The 21,445-nt window shown below is 36.5% G+C and overlaps 1 protein-coding gene across 6 annotated transcripts in view; it reads right to left on the reverse strand.

The window, feature by feature from the left end:
- The window catches only part of CPED1 (cadherin like and PC-esterase domain containing 1), a 143,611-nt gene that overhangs the window by 25,820 nt on the left and 96,346 nt on the right, over positions 1–21,445 (reverse strand). For all 6 annotated transcript variants that reach the window (XM_090137062.1, XM_090137064.1, XM_090137075.1 and 3 more), the window contains one exon: positions 330–447. In XM_090137062.1, the coding sequence (XP_089993188.1) occupies positions 330–447 (118 nt within the window). The remainder of the gene's footprint in view (positions 1–329; positions 448–21,445) is intronic.

The following is a 21,445-nucleotide window of genomic DNA, read 5'->3' on the forward strand; positions in this document are numbered from 1 at the left end:
AGTTTTTTTTTTTTTTCTTTTTAATTAGACATTTCCTTTCATTGAGAATAAAACCTTGTTTTATTTTAAAGTGGTTTTGATGGAAATAGTTCAATGCATTTCACAGGCTACCTGACAATAACACAAGTAGTGGTGGATCGCTGATAACGAATTCATCAAAATAAAAATTGCCACAAACTAATTAATCTCAATCTAAAAATCCATAACACTTACAAGCAGTTAGTTATAACCGTTGTGTGTAGTTTGGTGCATGTGCAAAGAGAGTAAGAAACATCTTTTTCTACGTCTGTTTTGGTGAAGTGCATGAGTTGAGAAGACTAAGCACAAACCTTTTGCATCTCCAGCTTCACAGGTCTTCAGTGCAGTCTGTGAAATTGCAGACAGATACTCATGAGACAGAGGCTGCAAGCCACAGGACTCCTCTGGATGAATTTGAGAACCACAGTCCTGCATAAAAATGAAAGGAGTGAAAATGACAGCACTCAACGAACCACATGGCTTTGAAATCCTTTTAATGACATGTAAGGAACAGCAGTATTTGGGGTTTGCTCTGCAGTTCTTTCACATTTAACTTTCTAATATATTTCTTAACACAAAATTTAAAATTCTTTTTGCTTTCAAACAATATTTTAGTAATAATCTCAATCCACAATCAGTGTACAAGATACTACATTTGCTAAAGATAAAAGAAAATGTATATTCAACGAATGTCATTTTGTTTCTATTTATCAAGCAATCTCTACTCATTTGTTCATGGAGATTTTGTATGCATATCTGCAGACATATGTCTCATATTTCTCTGTTGAAATGTCTCAAAAGTCATTTGAGGAGATACAGGTGCATAAAGAAAGAAAAATTCAGAAAAAGAGATTTGGCCTTGCTGAACTTCATGAGGTTGGCATGGGCCAATCCTACTGTCCATGTTACCTATGAAGATGTTAAGCAGCACCATTCCCAGCACTGATCCCTGAGGAATGCCATTCATCATCAGTCTCTACTGAGACACTGAGCCTTATCAGTTCCAGATGGAGTTCAAGCCACAGAATTAACGTAGAAATATTTTATCTATTGTTGGCTTTTAGAAAGCTTGAATATGATTCGAATCTATTCTATTCAAAGATACTGAAGGTGCCAGCAGCTCCCAAAAATTTCAAAGGAAATATTTAAGAGAATAGTGATTTCTGACCAAAAGCTTTAGCATATGTAAGTTCTTAAGTTTTAAATAGTATCTTATATCAATGTTGTGCCTTACAAGCAATAACCTACAAGCATCCAGGGATCATACAAATCACAGCATTTGTAACACTGGGCAGTTCTAGTATTTGTAGTTTGGACAGCTACAGTATATGTGGCTGTACAAATTGCCAATTACAGCTTTCCTTTACTGTTTCTGAAGAGAAATAACATTGATATTTTTGATGTTTTCTTTCGGACAAAATGAATCATATCCTAACAATGCCTTTCCATCTTGACTGTAAAAAGAGTTTACAATGATCCAGAGGCATATTTCTAGTTATTTCAGATGAATCTCACTTCAAATTACTTTGTAAAGATACTCTTCCTCCATATTGCATTGCCCGGTTTTTAAATACTGTATGAAAAATGAAGACATGCCCCTTTCTGACTGAGACTGAATATTAGTAATGTTAACATTCAATAATTCGAGACTTGCTTTGTAAAGGAATGTCATATGCTTATTACTTCTAATTATTTACAAAACAAACAAACGACACAAATGGAAACATACTTTCAATGGAATATATTCATTTCAAGAAACATAGTATTCTTGAAACCGAAAATAAGAATAAAATTCAATTTCTTCAAAACAAAAGAATTGATTTAACTGTTCTTTTTCTCCATTGAAATATGATGATTTCTATTTTTCTTTTCTAAAATGATATTAAAATGGATTAGGTACCGTCACATACTATCATTCACTGTTTCTGAGAGATGCTAGATCTAGGATGCTATTTCTAAATTGGACCAACAACAGTTCTGTCCCAATATTGTCAAGGTGAAATTTGGAATATAATCAGTGCCCCTTATATTGTTGGAGATATGAATATATCCTGGATTTTAGTAAATATAAGTGTGCATTAATTATTTAATTAAAAAGCAAGCAAAATGATTGCCTCATATTTAATATGAATTCATTTGATTTCCTGGTTTAAAAAAAAAAAAAAATTAAATCCTCCTATTGACTTTAAAGGGCTTATGTCATCTCTGTGTACAAAATGTCAGAAGAACAGCAAAATATCTGTGGGTTCTATTATATAATTGTCTTGTTTTATGCTCTGTAATAATGCTCTATAACTAAAGAAAGCTGTTATGACAAAATAAATGGCACAGTGTCTTCTAGTGTCAAACACTGAGCTTGTCTTGGAGCCTCTGGGTCTGGACAACCTGGATAGAGATTTGACAGCATTACTTTAACTAACCTTAACACCAGAAAGCTCCTACTTTGCAGTAAAACAATTTGCACAGGACTTCACAAGAAAGCTCCAAATTCCTGAATGAGCTGCTATTGCTCTCAACACAGTGCCATAAAATAATTTAATAGGGATTTTCTTGTTCATACCTCTGCAAAGGGTATGTGTTTAAGCAATCAAAAATTGACTTTAATTGCATTCCTTAGGAGATATCTTTAACAGAAGGTTCACGTGGCTTGTTTATTAATAAATAGTAAAAATCAATTTGCAAGCCACGTTTTGTCACTGATTTATGTTGACTTAATGTGTTTTCAAATCACACAGGCCATGAGTCCTAAAGGACTGTGCTTGTGTTTAATATGTAATTCTAGGATTATTGAGAGACTGTGAATCCCTGAAAAAACATTATTTCTTTCAGCTTCAGTTTTGTAGGATACCAATCCCTTACCGTCACTGACATGCTAAATTTAATGGGCAACACTAATCTGTGGCAGCCACAGATTCAGTGCAGATGCACCACTGTACAGTGCATTAGGGATTTTGCTGACAGTTTTCAGATTTTTTTAAGTTTTCTTGAGGTGCTGCAGTGACATGACATCTTGCCTTGCTCAAAGATGAAACATCTTGTGATCTAATGTTTACAAACAATCACTCAGGGTAAAGATGAGAGCCAGACACGTAAACTTATATGATAGTTCTTGCTGTATCAGTTCTCCCTCCTTTTTCAGAAAGCAGACAAAAAGGTCCTGAAATGTCTGGACTAGAATCAACAGAAAACTTCCCCTCAGCTAGAATTCACTCTTCATGGGATTGGTTTGGTGTTTTACTAGTAAACTTCCATTTTTACAAAAGATTTGCTGGAAACTAACAAATAAAAGAGGAATAAAACCTTCTAATGTACATTAGAAACCTTTCAGTCAATATCAGTTGATATGTAAGGAGCATTTCTGAAGTCCGTCTGCTGTGTGAAGAGAATTGTTTCTCTCGAGAGCACACTATAATGAACGTGATTCTTCATAATGGGTATATGTCTTTATAAAAAAATCACAGAGATTTTTGAGCCTGGTACTCTAAAATTTTCTCAAATAATTTTATTGGAGCTGTCAGTGTATGTTATTTCATTTATTTATAATTTAATGAGACTTGAACAACAAAGTCTGATTTTACAAAAATTTTGCTTATCTCAGCATTCAGTAATTGAAAAAAATTATATATACATATATATATGTGAGAGAGAGAACCATAGGACTGTAAAGATGATCCATGGTCATGCAATTAATATCATGGAATGAATGTCATTTAAATACTGCTGTAGCTGCAATTATGCTTTAGATTAAGATATTGATCTTCAGTACTAATAGATTTTTACTTGCTGTTGTGCTTTTTTAGCACCTCCGTTCTAATGAAGGAATAATTTCTCTGCAATCACAGTAATTGCCTACATATTAACGCTGTAAGCTTCCTCCTAACTGGAAGGAATTGAAAGAAGAGAAGATAAGAAGCCCATAACTTTTCCAAGAAAACCTGTATTAAATAGAGACAAATTGTTCTTCTGTGTTCTTTTTAACTGTTGGTGCCCCAGCAGAGTGGCAGTGCACCATATAAAGAAAAGGAAGTATCTTTTAATGTTTTCAGCTGATATTACAAGACAGTTCTGCCTTTTATAAGAGGAGGGTACATTTTTCAGAACCTTTCTGGAATAACCCATGCAGTTGCTAAAACTGTCACTTTCTCTGAAAGCAGACACGTTAATGAATTGAATGCTTTGGAAACTCTCACTGAGGATACCTCTGTGTAGGCTCCATGCCCAGCTTTTTCATAATTTTTTCTGCATTTATGTTAAAACTCTTAGCGATCAATAGGAACGGTGGGCTCAGCACTTTGAAAAACTTGTCAGCTTTGCTTAGGTACTCATGCCTGAGATTGCACCCACCCAACACAATGAAGAACACATCTACTAATAACAACCAATACAGAATAAGCATATCAGTATGTTTTTAAAGTAAACAAAAAAAACATGATAGTAATAAAGCTCATAGGAATTCATTTTAGCATTGCATACAAACAACACATAGCCAAAATCCTGCATCCCTTTACTACTCGAAGCCCACTTGTCTGGGAGCTAGTGGATGACCTAAATGTCATTCACTAGTTTTTGGAAAAGAAGGGAGATTTTCCAATCATTGTGTTTTGACTCTGAAGCCTTTGGTCAGTGGTGCCCATCAGCACCACAGCCCAGCCTTGCCCTGTGGTGCTGCTGGGGCTGCCACATTGCTTTTGACTCTGTTTACATTTGAGACATGACAGAACAAAGCCTGCTGTGAGAGAGATAATTTTCAATGCTTTTCTGCTGGCCTTTGTAGACTTGCTGACTTCACTTTATTTGATCTGGTTCTATTTAAACTGATCCTGTTCCTCAAGAAACACTTTCATCTCTCCTCTTAGTCCATCTTTTTCTACAACTTTACACACAACTAAAACTAGAAGTGATTAAAAATGATGCTATGGAAAGAATTCTAATAAAATTAGTCTAAGGGTGAGCTCATGAAACAGTGAAATTGTATCTTATTGCTAGGGAATAAATTGTGAGCAGATGGATTAGTTCCACTCTAACGACTTTATTAATATGGCAGTAACAAATGAAGGAACAGTTGGCACGTTGACTTCTATTCAGCTGTCTCCCTCTGTGCGGCTGCATTATTCAGTGATAAATGAACCCCCAAAGATTCAGAGATTTGGGCTGGTTCAGATCAGCACCCAGCATTAACTTCATTAAACTGAAACTCCTATGTGCACAAAAAAAAAAAAAAAAGATCTAGAACACTCTGGCATGGAGGAAAGCAATCTTCTGAGAAGTTTCAGTGCACTTTCAGCTAGAAAACAATAACTATTACTTTTCATCAAGCATTAAGACATATATGAAGACACTGCCTACATCAAAAGGAACAGGGAGATGAGGATTAATGGGATGAACTCATGGGGTAGCAAGTTCATGTACTGTATTTTGAAGGAATATTTTTGAAGGAAAGAAATTGCCACTTTGTTTGTTGAGGAACCTAATGTGTTCCATCTGCAAAAACGGCATAATATTTCCCCATTGGCCCCAGAGGCACCGTCATGAAAAACACATTCAAAGACTATGAGGTGCTCAATTCTGCAGGGATCTTGGGAGAGGTCACTTTAGATACGAGGTTTGGGCACTCACAGGGTTGGAACATGCAGTGCACAGACATCAGTAGGGGACTGGGAATGATATAAAAAGCTGAGAAACTTGCCATATTGTCAAGGCATGTTGGAGACATCAGAGAAGAGTTTGAACAGCGGACAAAGCGCAGCCAATAAGTCTAAATAGCTTTCAAGTTCTTACCAGTGCTATTTGCATTGTGGCTATTATTACATTGTCTGAAGAATACAAGTATACCATACATTAGAGGATTTTTCTCTTAATCACAAACTTTTGCTCAGGAAGTTATGGGGGGGAACAATATAACATGCTTTAATCAGTGATGGAAGAATATCTTTAATATTTGAGCTTTTGAAAACCCCAGTAGGTCCCCATCTACAAAGGCAATTGCTTCAAAGTAAATGAAGATTGTATGGACAAATACAAGTCATCATGACACTGGAGCAGATGCAAAGTGGCTTCCTCTGCACTCAGAAGGCTAACCTCAGAGGAAGCTAAGAAACAGTTTTGAGAACTGAGCACTGTTAGTCAAGAGAAAATATTGCAAGTTTCATACCCCTGTTTTATTATCCCTTCGTGTGTGTAGAATAGAAAAGAATCTTTTCAGTGATGTCAGTTAGAGATTGGTTATCTGCCCTCTTGCTTTAAAATAGTCCAAAGTTCTACATCTGCAGATCTTAGAAAAAAATATTCACGAAGTCTTCAAAGCTTTTCTCTTAATCTAGTGCATTTATGAATTATGATTCTGAACAGTTCAGAGGTGCAGCACAATTTGTTGAAGTAAGACAGGTGAAATTCAAATTTCCTGAGAATAAAATTCTCATAGCATAAGTTCTGGAAAATATTTTTAACTGTGCCAAAAGATGCCTACTTTTTTTTCTCCAATATTTAAAGCTAACAACTGTACGTTATATTTTTCAACTACGCTTTCTTAGCAAGTGTGCTTTTTTCTAATGCAACTAAATGATATCTTTCTTAACCAAAAAGAGTCATGATCACTAGCTTGTATGCTTTATCAACTAAAAACACAAAGCAAAAAAAAAAAAAAAAAAGGAATGAAAAGAATGTAGTGCTCCTTCCTCCCTCAAAATGAAGATAAAAGAGGAACAGCAGATAAAGAGAGGCATTTTGCTATTTTTGGTTCTACAGGATTTTTATTCTAAAGCATGAGACAGTGGTTTCGATCTGAACATTTCAGGAGCTGCGTCAGTTTTGGATTCCCATTTAGTCTTCCTCTTTTCCCTCTCTTTTCCCAGTGTAAGCTCTGAATGTGAACTGATTCGAATTTTGACAAGTTCCAAATCTGGACATGGAGAATAGTTTGAGAAAACCATGTGCTTTGACACTTTGAGAAGTAAATATTATGTGATAACCAAGGGAATTGTTAGGTATTTATGGTTTTCTCTCAATAAAGTGCCAGTGATCCCCTGATGCTTTTCTATGGTAATTAGTTACAAAATCTGCTATATTATTAGCTGGAAAATCCCAAAGTCTTGTGCCTATTTTTAAGGAGAATTTTGCTATATCCTTCCATGCTAAAGGTGTACAGCATCCATATTTCACATAGCAAAGAAATTTTTAGATATTATGTACAAGAAGCTGTTGGTCTCTAGTCCCATCTCATAGACTCAGATTCAACAGCCATCACTATATTCATAAATTATGACAAGATGTGAGTAAGTTAAAAAGCACTTTTGTTCATTGCTGAATTCTGAAACCAAATTGCTCTGACAGAAATAGCAATACATGTTAGCTAAGCATTCTGTCTAGTGAGTTATGTCTGCTAAAGCTACTATTAAAGTTGCTTCTTACAGTAAGCAAGACTTGAAGATTTGAATTCACTTTCAGAAAATAATATGTCAAAAATACTTCTTTTTCACTTTTAGCACAGAATCCCATAGATCTTGCAAGAGCATCTATTGACTTTATTTAGAGTTTATTTTAGAGCATATTGTGGGGCATCCTGGAAGCAGAAATTGGGACCAGGTCACAAGTCTGCCTCTTATTTTCTGTATCAGCTTGAGCAGATGACTCAGAGCTCTGGCAGTACCCACATCTGGAATGTATCTTCTCAAAACCCTCACTCAGCTGACACCAGTCTCCTAAGTGCATCTGTTTCTTCAGCTGGGCATAGGCAAAATCAACCATAGCTCTACAGAGCTATGCTACTCAACTCCTTTAGCTATAACAGAGTTCAAAAATCCCTTTGCTGGTGGTGCTTATCTGATAGGTATTCTCAGGACATGTCACCAGAACTGTGCCTTGCACAAAGCATTAATTTCCTTTCATGTTACAGGTAGAACAGTGCTCTGTGACATAGGAAGCATAGAGTCCCTCTTTTAGCTGATTTGCTGGAGAGATTTCCATTCCATCTCTCAATGCCTTCCTACATTCAGTGGACTGTAGGCTGCTCTGGGCAGTGCAGTCTTTCAGGCTCTCCCAAAGAAGCTGTTTGCATTTGCTTTGTACATATAATTAAATACTGACTTGTAAAGAGCCTTGAATGAAATCCACTCACAGACTAGATGTGTGTAAAGAACACAGGGTGAAACTAGATGGCAGGAGCAACCAAGCTCTGTGTTATCTTTAGCTGAAAAAGGACCAGCTGAAGTGGGCACTCAGCCCTGAGAGAGCACGTCGCTGTTTGAAGTGGAGGAAAGACTCTCCTGTGTCCAAAAGTGGACGTATAACTCCCAGAGAAAGGCATACTTAAGATATATTCCTTTCCATATTATTTTCTGCTGGGCAGTACATCTGAATCTGCTCTTGTAGATCTTATTTTTCCAAGCCTAAGTGTTCTATTTCAAAACTAAGAAATGATTGTATTCAGACATATTCACTGTTGTTGTTGTTTTCCTCTTCAGTTGTACCATTTGTTCTACTAAAAAATATTAAACACTTCTCTACAAGTTTTACTTCACTAATGCTCCCTATATAACATGTTAAGGAACCTAATCACACCGCCAAGGCATCTTATGTTTCACTAGGCTTCAGTATGTTTAAATCTCTCTCATCCCAACACATTCCTCTAGTTCTCCTGGAACATTCCCTGGACATGAAAAAGGTGTGTAATACTGATAGTTTCAGCCATATATTCATTACAAATAGAAAGCTGATGACTGCCAAACAGGATGCAAAACTTCTGCATGTCCAGTGCAACAGCAGAGCTGATTAATGTATCTTGAAATACACATCAGAACCATGCATGGTCTGGGGAACACAGAGGAAGCCACTAACAGGCTCAGAAACACCAAGTGAAAGACTTCTGAAACTGTTTTCCCAGACAGTGCCAAAAACTTTGTGAGTTCCTGCCTTTCAAGTAAAGATAAAGTCGGCATATGTGTGGAGGCTTCACTCTAATGGGAAGCACACTTGTATCTGGGAGGCAACAGGAGGTATTTCCCCCGCATGCTTACGGCCTGTGCTGATGCACATGTTTGAACAGCCCAAGCACATGGCCAGCTCAGTGCAGCCATGTGCTTTGATGTTGGCTGTCTTTTCTGGTATCACAGAGAGCACAGAGACCCAGCAGCCATTCAAGTCAAGTCCCAAACAGAATGCCCTGCTCTTCAGAAAGCAATATGTCCACAGTGAAAGGACCAATGGTTGCTCTCCAGAAAGTGGTACTAATGCACATGGAGTTGGTTGGTTTTCCTGCTTAATATCCATTCTGTGCTGAAAAATATCACCAAGGTATAGAGGCAGCTAAGAATGCCATGGGTCTAGATCTGAGCCTACAGGCATCCATTTGGTGGAAGGCCACTTGTAGGGTGCCAAGGAGCAAAGGGGAAACTAAAGCTGAGGTGCACTTATTGTAATGCCCCCATCCCTGGCAGGGTTATCCTTAGCACCTTATGCTTTCTTAGCAGCTCAGCCAGAGGTAAGTCATAGTGGCTGGCAGCCTTGCAAACAGCAACCTGACTGTTCTGTATTTGGATCAATTTTTATAGAAAGATTTGACAGAGCACACATCTCTCTCAGAGTCTATATCAAAAAAGCTTTTATGGCCAAATATCAGATCCTTTTCTTACTAAGGCATTAAACTGTTTGTTTAGATGAATCTAAAAATAGGTGCAAAGATCTTGAGAGGGTACATTTTTCAAAGGAGTATTTGTATGGATTGTTCTGTGACAAATAAATATGATTACTAATCAAGTTTAGAGCCTTGTTGCATTAAGAAAGAAAGATGAAGGCTAAAACTAAGAATGTGTAAAGGACAGTAGAGGAAATCTCTGTGCAAATATGTAGGATACATGAACAGTGCTTAGGCAGGTCTCCATTCCACACTATATATAACTCAGAATTAAACTATATTTAAAAGGTGCTCTATAAGCCTACAGTAATTCAGAATGGAAAACTGTTACTTTTACTCTGAATATATGAAAGAGTGAGAGAATGTGTAGATTTAAGAAGTGGTTTTTTCCCCCCCTTTTTTCCTAGACTTAAAAGCTTCAGTAAAAGTACAACACTATAAAGGAAATCTAACAGTCATCTTCAAACTAAAATTTCTTGGACAATGCACGCAATAAAGTCTCTATTAAAACTGAATGGGTAAGTGTATTTACAGGCAGTATCTGGTTATCATTTTTACTTCCCTTTTACTCTACTCGGTCAGAAAAGAATGAAGTAGGGAAGGACCGATTTGCCTTTGAAAATCAATTCATATTTCATTGAAAAGAACCTTTGAGTTAGAATATTTTCCTTGCCGTCTAATAGCTACGTCCTACACTAAATTTGACATAATCCCCAGATACTCATTTAACATACACAGCTGGGAGACAGGAGTAAGACAGGCAAGTCTGTTTTCCTAGAACACCTACAAATCTGGCCATGTAGTAATTCATTTTCTAAACTACAATGGGGTCAAAATTGACCCTAATTAATTCACAGTGCACTTGCTGCTATAATCACAGAAGTGAATTTCATGGATTTTTCTTAATCGTGATCTTTTCAAAAGATACTGATTAAAGGTTTGCCTTCTGGTGCACAGCAGACTGAAAGTGCAGCCTCCTTAAGGCCTGATTGGCTTACTGAACAGCAGACTGCATGCAGGTAGCTTTCACACATGGTCAGAAACAGATTGCATGCAGTTAGTGCCAAACAAGCAGATTGAAGTTAGAATGCTCCCTGCTCCCTGCAGCAGCCTGCTCACAGTAATTTACTTCTGCATGTCCTTTTCATTCAAAGTAATCAAGCAGCCAGTAGTTGAACAAGATTCTTCTTCACAAAAAACTACTAATTACTTCTGAAAACTGAAAGGTACTTGGTGACAATGTTTATTCTACTGCACAAGGCATAAGAGGGATGCTGAGCTGAAGCTTTGCTTTGCTCAATACGGAGATCACATTACCACAGTAACAGAACATGGTAAAAATAAAAATTAAACGAACAAACAAACAAACAAAAAACAGTCAAAATTGAAGGCTCCCTCAACAGTGATATTAAGGCAGTTAACTGCAGTTTATTAATCACCTAACTTCCCCTGGCGTACACAAATAGTTCATGTAGCAATTCACTCCTCCCAGCAGACAGAAATCTCATAGATCACAGTGATTCAGTTCAGGACTGAGGAGGAAAGACAATAATGCAGCCAGAGCAGAGCTGCAAATGTCCCTGAATCAAAGTGGTGCAGGTTGCTGACCCCCAAACATCAGAAACATGTTAGGTGCTGTTTTATTCTTGCAAAGACAGAGGCTACACTTGCATTTGGGCAGTGTTCCAGCTGCTGCCAGGCTGTGACCACATCTACAAAAGCCAAGATTCAGCACTTCAAAGAAATACCTCTGTAAAGAGCTAAGCACTTCTACACCTTTCATATGAATTTTTAATCAGCCTATGAGAAGAACTGTGTTTAACTTTCTTGTATCCACTTATACAATAAATTGGTGTAAATTCAAGTTTCCGAATATGTAGGACAAGTTTTTCTTTAGTAAAGCAAGCATGGATGCCTTCATTTCCAATAGTAAACTCTCCCACACTATAATGTAGGTTGTTTTTCTGACTAGTAGGATTATTTGATTACAATGCCCCCTGAGCAGCTACAGAGCCAAGAATATTACCTTATTGTTTAAATATTTTTTGCCTGGGTAGATGAACAGTTCATAGCAAGACAGCTCTTGATCTGTCCACATTCCAAGTTGATAACAGCTATTTTTTTGTGTTCCTTTTCTTCCTCAGTAAGATACTGTACATCTTGAAACAGGAATCTTGCACAGTGTTTGCACAGTAATAATTCAGCAAAACCCCAACAAATTCTGAATCAAACAGACAGCTTAAGTTTCCTCTAGAACAAGTTCTCCTCTACATGGAAAAGGGATGCCAGAAATTGCAGTGGATGCGGAGACCATAACCTTTGGCTGTTGCAGAAAACTATAACTTTTCCAGTTCAAATCAGACTCAAAATATGTACTGCTGACAAACTGATATACCGTAACATACAGTACACTATAATCTATATGCAATACGTTAAAATAATTTAACAAGGGCTAAATTAATTATTACTGCAAGGATGCTGTCTTGTTTTAACTTTTCTCAACTTCCATTGTTCCACAACCTTTCTACAGCCTTTTAATCATTTGACAACAGCTATATAAGAAATTGCATAAACTTTGCAGTCTTTTTAATGGAAAAGCACAGATGTGGAGTAACCTTGGTGTGCCAATTCTACCATACTGATCTTTACCCTTCAGCTGCTAATACCCCTCACCTAATAAAAACAGCAGTTCTGCATGACTAAATCAGGGGAGTGTACTTCGAGGAAAGTAATCAAGTTTGATAATTTTTTATTTTGTTTCAGCTATTTTCTGTTCATACGACTAACACGAGTGAGCTTGAGGGAAGGTCAGAATTGGGGAAGAGAATCGAGAAGGATACGGTTTAAAAGAACAGTAAATTATTTTCTTATGCTCTTTAGATGTTCCATAATGTTATGACAATTGAATAAAAAATACATAATAGTTTGCAGTTGCTAGAAATATTTGGAAATACTTTGAAATACCTTTATTTTGGAATATTAAACCTACCCTCTATTGTTTTGAAAATATTACACAGGAGGAAACAACATCTGCTGTTCTAGAGTACTGCATTACTACCTTCATATAGAGTGCACTAACAGAAAAAAAAAACAAGTATGTAGCAGATAAAATCTAATTTGCAGTTTTGCAAAGCAAAATGTCTATGCAATGACTGATCTTAATAGGCCACCACACATTTAATCAGCTGCAGTAATTAAATAATCTCATTTTAAGCTTAGAGTTCAGCATCTAATGTACTGGGGAAAGACAAAGTAGGTAGATCCATCAAAAAGACCTCAATACATCCATGAAAACTCAAACACACACAGACTGCAAATGGCCCTCAGACTGCCAGCATAAATGCCTTGGGAATGAACTCCATTTATACCTCTTCACTGTATCAGAATGCCAAAGCAATGCTTCATAATAAATGCTTCATATAGCAATGCTATAAGACATGGATTTAATATAAGGCATTTCCTGTAAACCAAAAAAGCTGTCTCAGTCCTCTTCTGCCTTTCTCCAGTAACTGACTGAAGTTGTGAAGCTAGCTCTGAGTTAAAGACAAGTGAAAGAGCTGTCATTATTTATAACTGCTGCTGGTCCACCAGTTGTGTACCAGTTCAGAGCCACATTTTACAAGAACCAAGACATTTCCCAAGCTATTTTTATGACTTCTGACGAAACTCAGGGGCAGCTGTTGAAGTGCACAAAGCCAATGAGTACCTCTCCAGAGCAAATATACAGTTCTGAAAGTAATCTTTACATTTTCACAATTCTTAAGAGTAAATGCCTCAAACTCAGGACACAATCCATGGTGCAGGTTTCTCGAACACTCAATTTGTACCCTGCCTGCTACAGCACATACAGAAGTTTCAACAAGGAAATTCTTCTGATCTCTTGTCATTTCTTTCTGAAGTGCCTTATCTAAAGTTTTCATCAGAAAGTCAGTAATGGAATAAAAATGTAGTGTCAAATTGTAGCTCACTCAGAAAAACTGACAAATTGAGAAAAAGCATACTGATCATAGCTTTATAGTGATTTTACCTGGAAAAAGCCTGCTGCCTTCAACATCCACATGTGTAGCCTTTAAAGAATCTGTCTGACCACATGTTGTTTTTTCTCCATATGTGTAAACTAACAGCAGAGATCTATTTGTACGATGTAGCACTCTGGAACATTGTGGTACTCCCACGAGAATTTCTGGCTTACAAAGCAAGAAGCTGGTTACCTTGAGGCTGTGGAATGTTCATCTGGTTTATATGCCACAGCTGTAACACTATTCATATTTTGTAGATTATATTAGTTACCTCAGATGTCAAATGGTAGAATTTCAAAATGAAAAGGAACTTCTAATCATTATTAAACTAATGTATACATCTTTGAAACTGTCACGTCATAATGATTTTCCACAGTCAAAGAGCACATCTGATTTGTTTTATACCTCTCTAAAACATGTATTTTCTTCAATACTGTTCAAAAAGTCACAGAATCATGAAATCATTCAGGTTTGAAAGGATCTCAAGTGGTCTCCAGTCTAACTTCTTACTGTACGCAGCTCAGTTATTAGATCAGACCAGAATGCTTAAGCTGCTTTGTTTAATTTGGTGTTAAAAAACACAAGGATGGAGTCTCTGCAGTCTGCTCTGCCACCTGGCTGTCCTTATAGCAAGAAATGTTCCCTTACATATTAACAGGCAGAAAATTCCCTGCTTGAAGTTACAGCTGTCTTTTGTTTTCTTGCTGTGCAACTCTTCCGTGAGGAGCTTGCCTCTCTTTTCTTTGCAGTTTCCTCTTACATATTGGAGAGCTGCTATTAACTCTGCCTGAAACCTTCTGTACTGGAGGCTTTAATAACAATTCCCTCAGCCTCTCCTCATACGGCAAGTGCTGCAGGTCAAATGTGTCCCCAGAGATTTTTATGTTTAGTCACCTCAGTAAAAATCTCCATTGGGATAAACAGGAACTAACTTTGAGTAAGGGAGCTCCAGTTTAGCCAACCGTTTCATGGATTTAAAAAAATAATAATCTTTTCATTATAAGATGTAAACAGAATTCCTGATTTAACCAATTGCACTACACTTGTTGCAGAGAAGTTTTATTTGAAAGACTGAAAGTTAGACAAATTGTTTATTTGTTATTTGTATTTTAATTCTTATTCAGATCATTTGCAGCTTTAACTAAATAAGAAGATGTAACTCAGCACCTTCTCAGTTTACAGTTAATTCTGATCATTAGTCACAGTTCTGGTATAGAAAGACAAGATATTTTTAGAAATACAAAACTCAAAATATATATTCACTAATCCAAGTTTCTGTCTGCATCATGTGAGGAGTGGACATGGTAATCCCATTTACAGAACAACCTTTACAAATACCCCATAACATTTTCTGATCTGTGTAGTATGACATGAAATACCATTTATTAAAGGCTAACAAAAATATTCCTATTGACATCTTTGTGGTTTAGATTCACATGCTTAAGACCAATCACCCTTACTGGAACTTTGCTAGGCTGAGGACAAATGCAAAGGGACAACCATTCCACTCCTGCAATTGCTTGTGTGAGAGGCAGAGAGGAAGCCTGTAGTCATGTGGGAGCCCACTTTCACAGCCAGGAAAAATATCAATGTTATGAAGCCTCAAGATAATTTGCAAAAATTATGGAAAGGCAGTGTGTAAGCTCAGTTGATGTCTTCTTCTCTCATCACCACCTAAACTCTACTTCTGTTTTTAAAAGTAACCATGATCCCAGATCCGAGGGAACTAAATAACAAGAAGAAATGTGTTGCTATTGACTTAGAAGAGAGCTTTACTCTGTATTGTCTGGCTGTCATGGGTTAGGTTTTCCAGCTTATTCCCTCAAGGATTGCTTTTCTCCATTCACGCTAAGGGACACTCCACATTCGTGCTTAGACATCTGAGAGACATGGTCAGCACTAGACAGGGATGAACACTTTTATTTTACTCAGGGAATCTTCAAGTATACTACAGACATGGGAAATTGGGATGAATATGGACATAACATCTGGACATGATTATGGAAGACAAAAGTGGTCTTAAATTTCTTAACTATAAAATTTTGTGGCACAGACTAGCTATTGACACAAGAGTACTGCTTCATCCCTCTCAATTTTTTGCTGTAGAAAAGCTGGATCATTTTGTCATGTATGTCTTTTCCCATTATTCATGTTTAAAGGTGTCCTCTAAGGTACTAGAAAGCAGATGAAGGCATCATTAGTCAAAGGACAGAGAGCAACAACTCTTGAAGTTGATTTGGATCATGCCTTCTGGAGAACCAGACTTGCATCCATTTGCCACAGAGAGAATTTAGTTGTTACTATATCCCTAACGCAGATGTTCCTAGAAGAATTAGTGAAAATCCAATGTGCCTATCAAGAGGAATGGAAATAATCCAGGTTCCTACCACTACAAATTGAGTTTCGAAATGACTTAAAATCCAGCACTTGCTCAGTAAGTGGGAGTGCCAGAACCATGTGTAAAATTAAATATTTAATGTGCTCTTTCCAGTCTTGTAATATGCCTACAACTATGACTTAAATAGAAAGACACCATCCATTTTGATTTTTCCTGAAAGAAGACTTCTCTAGGTGGCCCTTACCCCCAGTATTTATTGGTTAAGGAACACTTTTGTAAGAGCTCAGATTGAAAACATGTGACTTGACAACTCAGAATATTGAAAAGAAAAAAGTATGTTTTTGAAATTCTACATTGTATGTTAATTTGGTGTTCATATAATTCTGTAAGAAAATAATAAAAGCAATCACAGCGCTTACAGATCAGCTCTTAAATTTCAAGTATTTTCAAACAAGTTATAATGTGCTTCACAACTAAAAATTGGAAACAGTGGCAAAAGTGACTGAAGGGAAACTTTAAAACTTCATAAGGTGAGGGGTGAACACTGCATTTTTATTTTATAGAAACTGTGGAAAAGTCTTCAGTCTTATCACGAGGGGGTTTATTTTTACATTGTTTATTTAAATTAAAAATTGCATTCCTAGGAGATGATAAAACCTTGGATGAAGGTTTTTAACCTCAAGGCATATAAAAAAAGTTTTAAAAAATCAAATTTATACTTTCAGATAAAACAATAATGGGAAAAGTGGTTTCATTGTTGAATTTATTTCATTATCATTCTTTTATTTTCTTTCTCTTCTTTCACTTCCCTTTCCAAAATAAACTTCTACACAAATCACATTACCTCCATAATTTTCTGACCCTGTATTGTTAAGATTTTTAGGAATTTTCAGTGTGTAAAGACTTGGATCCAACAAAGGTCAAATCATTTAAGAGCATATGTTCTAATTTTGCCAAAGTGTATGTATATAGAACATCCAGTATCTTACAAGTTTTTAACTTCTCAATATCATATCCCTCTTTAGGAATTCATTAGTCATAAAGTGGCACTGTGGTTCTGAATACTCCTATTCTAGCAAATGCAACCAACATCCTGCTGACAGTCTGCACCTCATTCCCTATCACCTGTCAACATGCAACTCATGTAATTTTGCTTACATGAGTTGTCTCACAGATTCTATCAAGATTGCTCAGGATGAAAATTACAGAGAATAGCATTCATCTGATCAGATATTAACAGATGAAGCATAAACATTACATCTTTATAGCTGAACCACTCAGACAAAACAGATCAGACAACTGTGATCTTTCCCAATTAATTACAAAGGTTTCAAAGGGAACAAGCTCAACTGTGGAGTTCTACATTACTGAAAACTAAGATGAGCTGGATCCCACTGATAATATTCAAACTGAGGAAACTACTTGTTCCACATAAGGCTTTCCCTTCCATCCCATCACCATATTTTCATTTTTGCAAAAGTGGGGTCTGAGCAAGATATTTGGTACAGAGGGCCAACACAAGCCAGTAATTACCACAGCACTCATTAGAAATGCACTGTGTAGCTATTCAAATACCATATTAGTTTATAACCAAAGAAATTTCTTTTAATCTTCCTACAAAGCACAGATGGAATCCACACTGCAGTCCTCATCTTTTCTATAGTCAAAAGGGCAGGTAGCAGAAGATACAGCTAATGCTTTTCTACAGTAAACAGAATACAAAACTTAACAAGGAACAATACACAGCAATTTCTTTTACAGTCTGTAGCAGAAGAAATCTGCAAACATATGAACTTTGAATGGGCTTTCGAAATGGTAAGCAGTAAGCCACAATAATCAGAGCTTTAAGGCTAAACTAGAAATTACACTATTGTGTTCAAATGGAATAACAAAATGCATTCTTGAGAGATGATACTCTCTCATACCTCTTTTCTGGTAGATTTATACCCTTTTCTGGGCTCCTGTCTAAAGCTGATAGTTACTTATTTAAATGATTGTAAAACAGTAAAAAAAAAATATTCCCATTGAGTGTGGTATACCTTTAGTCCATTATTCAGTTTTCAAAACTGCTCTCTGCTGAAAGTAGCCATAAAATACTGTAGAAGAGTAGTAGGACAGAACAGCAACAGTCAGAGAATCACAGAGTCACAGAATGGCCAGAGTTGGAAGGAACCTCAAGGATCATGAATCTCCAACCCCCCTGCTACATGTAGGGCCACCAACCTCCACATTTAATGCTAGACCAGGCTGCCCAGGGCCCCATCCAACCTGGCCTTGAACACCTCCAGGGACGGGGCATTTTGTTTGTTTTGTGCTTTGAAGAGATCACTGAAAATGTGATCACTGCACAATGACATCACAATTTTGCCTTTCAGGGTCAACCTCTAAAGTTGTGTAATAAAACCTGCTGGTGTCTTTGTCTTTTATTGCTTTCTCCAAAAAGATCTTCCTGCACAGAAAAACAGAGATGGCATTTTTTAGATTTTTTACAGCTATTTCTGAAGTCTAATCCAGGCTGAAAAGAGATTGCCTCATAAATATTAATAAGATGACTGAACAAATCCTGGGAGTCCTGGTAGACAACAAATTGAACATGAGTGAATGCTCTGCCCTTGCTCTTAGGAAGGCTAATGGTATTCAGGCTAATATTTAAGTTTATTAAGTAGCTTATAATACAAAATGTAATCACTTTTAATTATTAAAAAAAAAAAAAAATTGATGTCCTGACTAAACACCACACTAATAATTGAGAATATTTGATTTTTCACATGTTAAAAATAAGGAGGTCTTGTATCTTCCTTCATTGGATTTAAGCATCATTATTGCAGAGCAGAATGTGTGCATATAAAAGGTAGCACACACAGTGGTACAAGAGGAAAATAGGCAGCCTGAAATACTGTTACTTAATTATACACAAGAATATATGCAACCAAGTTCCAAATTTTATTTTCAGATACAGCCAGATAGATTCTGCTTTTAATAAATGATCAAACACCTTGACAAGATGTGTTAAGTTCTTCTAGCACTACAAGTTCCCTAGATCAGGAATATTGTACTAATAAAGTTGAAAAAAGCCATTATTGTTGTACTTGCATGCGGACACAGCTCCTCTTTTTGCAGCTGCTTTTTTACTGTTACATGCTTGTCCTACATCTGTTCTGTTGTTTGAGAAGAATAGAGCTTTTACATTTTCTGGCTTTGTTCAGCACACTAGAGCTTAATATAATGTTAATGTATGTGACACAGCTGATGTTAATAGACATAAATGTCCCCTAAAGTACATTTCCATATTTATTTTAGAACAGATGTTTTACTTCTTTTTGTGTCCTTGGACACTGGCCATTCCTTAGGACTTTGAGATATAATAGCAGCTGTCTGGCTAAAACATGTTCTGCTCAGCAAATGTATCTTCCTTTCAGTTGGATATACTACAAATGTCACTCAGGTATTATTTTATCTGAAATTTATTTTGTTGTGCACAATTGATCCAAAATATGAAAAATGTGTTGAAAGCTTCCTATGCTGTAAAAAATGTTACACTATAACTTGTCCTCTTGTGACACTATATAGCTTCTCATATATGAAAACATAGTTTATCTTCAGGCAGAAAAACATAGCATTTGTGAGCAAGATTTCTAGCAATAAAATATTTCAAAATTATCTCTCTCTCTTGTTTCACTGTTTTAGAACTGAATAGATAGGGAAGTCCTTAACCTTAGAAATTTGAAATACAGATACAGCAAATCATTAGCAGCTGAAAACAGTTCAATTCTTCTTCCAGTTTAGGAAACAGTAAATAAAATAAAGGCAACACGGCACAGCTTTTTATTAAAAAAAAAAAAAAAAAAAAAAAAAAAGTGGAAGGTATGAGAGCCACAGACATGGAAAGCAGGAAAGGAACCCAAAAGCAAAGAAACCCATGAGGTCATCTCGTTCATCCTCCCAGACCAAGGCAAGATCAAGTTTACCAGCAGTCTCACTGATCACACTTAAAGTCTTCCAATGAGGGGCATACCATAACATATCTATAAAGGCTGGGAAAAGCCACACAATCTATTACTCATGAAATTTTAAGAAACAGCAGTGGTAGAAAGGAATGAGAATGAGAAACAATATTCCCTGCCAAATATCTGTTTTCCATTTAATTTTTTTTTCTTCTTGATAGTATCTTTCTTTGTTTCATAGAGGGACCTAGAACTAACCATTATTAGAAAAGAATTAATTAATTGGGCAATAGCAATTCTCTATAGATACGACACTATGAAGTTAATTATAAACAGTGCAATAAGGAAGAGGTGCTGATATTTCAAGCTAAAGAGAGGTTTATAAAAGTGAAGTCAGAATTTAAATCAGAAAGGAAATTTACTCAAAACACCTGATAACAGAAAACTCCAGGCTAACTAGAGGCTAACTCACACATTTTAATTAAATATATCAAAAATATGAGTTCTAATAAGATACTAATTATTAATCTCAGTGATTTTCACATGTATGATTCAAAGCCAAATTCATCTGAAAGGGGTTTTGATTAGATGTGATATGAAGGAATGCATAGTATCCTCCAGACATGAATGAATTTCAAAATATCAGAGTAATGGAGGAATCACACGATGAGCTCTTTAATTTGAATACGACAGAAATACTCAGAAAACAAGTGGCTAACAAAGCAATTTGTTATAATTGGTTGTATCTACTTGTGAGTGTGATCCCTAGCTGGCAAGCACAAAATACTGTTTATAAGATTTAGCAAAGTAAAAGTGTTACAGCAAGCTCAGGCCTTTGAAGGCAGGTAAAACTATGCTTGATGTAGAGGAAGTTATCAGTATTCTCTGCTCTGTGCCATGGGACGCACACACACACAGGTGATGGGAAAAGTTACATTCATAGGAATTTTAGAAGAAAGAACATGGTATCTGATAACATCCCCTGCTCCTGGCAAACTGATGGTGAGAAGAAAAAAAAAAAAGAAAGCTAAGCTTTAGCACACAATCTGTAGAGAAGTCAGTATTGAGGGAGGAAAACACAGCAGAAAAACTAATGTATTGATGGGTTCTGCCTTGAAAAGTGCCGAACGTCTTTTAGTGAACTGTGGAGTAATCCATGTGACTGAGGTATTCTCAGCATCCTTTGCACTCTGCTAAGTATTACGGACTTTAGACCCATAGATTCATAGAACAACTTAAGTTAGAAGAGACTTCAGGAGGCACAAAGCTGGCAGAAATAACACAACTCACACTCCTAAGTAATTTAATTTCCTGATATTGCAGTCTAGTCAAACCTGGTTAACCATTTTGAAATAACTGAGCAAAATTTATACAAGAAGTGACTGCACCTCTGCTGAGGAGGCTGCACCCAAGAGCTGACAGCACTGAAGCTCATGTAACAGAGAACCGTTGCATCCTAACATTTGGTTAACACACCACTAGTTAGAGGTGTCCCAAT

The sequence above is a fragment of the Phasianus colchicus genome, chromosome 1 (genome assembly GCF_987193195.1).
Source record: "Phasianus colchicus chromosome 1, bPhaCol1.hap1.1, whole genome shotgun sequence".
Taxonomy (NCBI): domain Eukaryota; kingdom Metazoa; phylum Chordata; class Aves; order Galliformes; family Phasianidae; genus Phasianus; species Phasianus colchicus.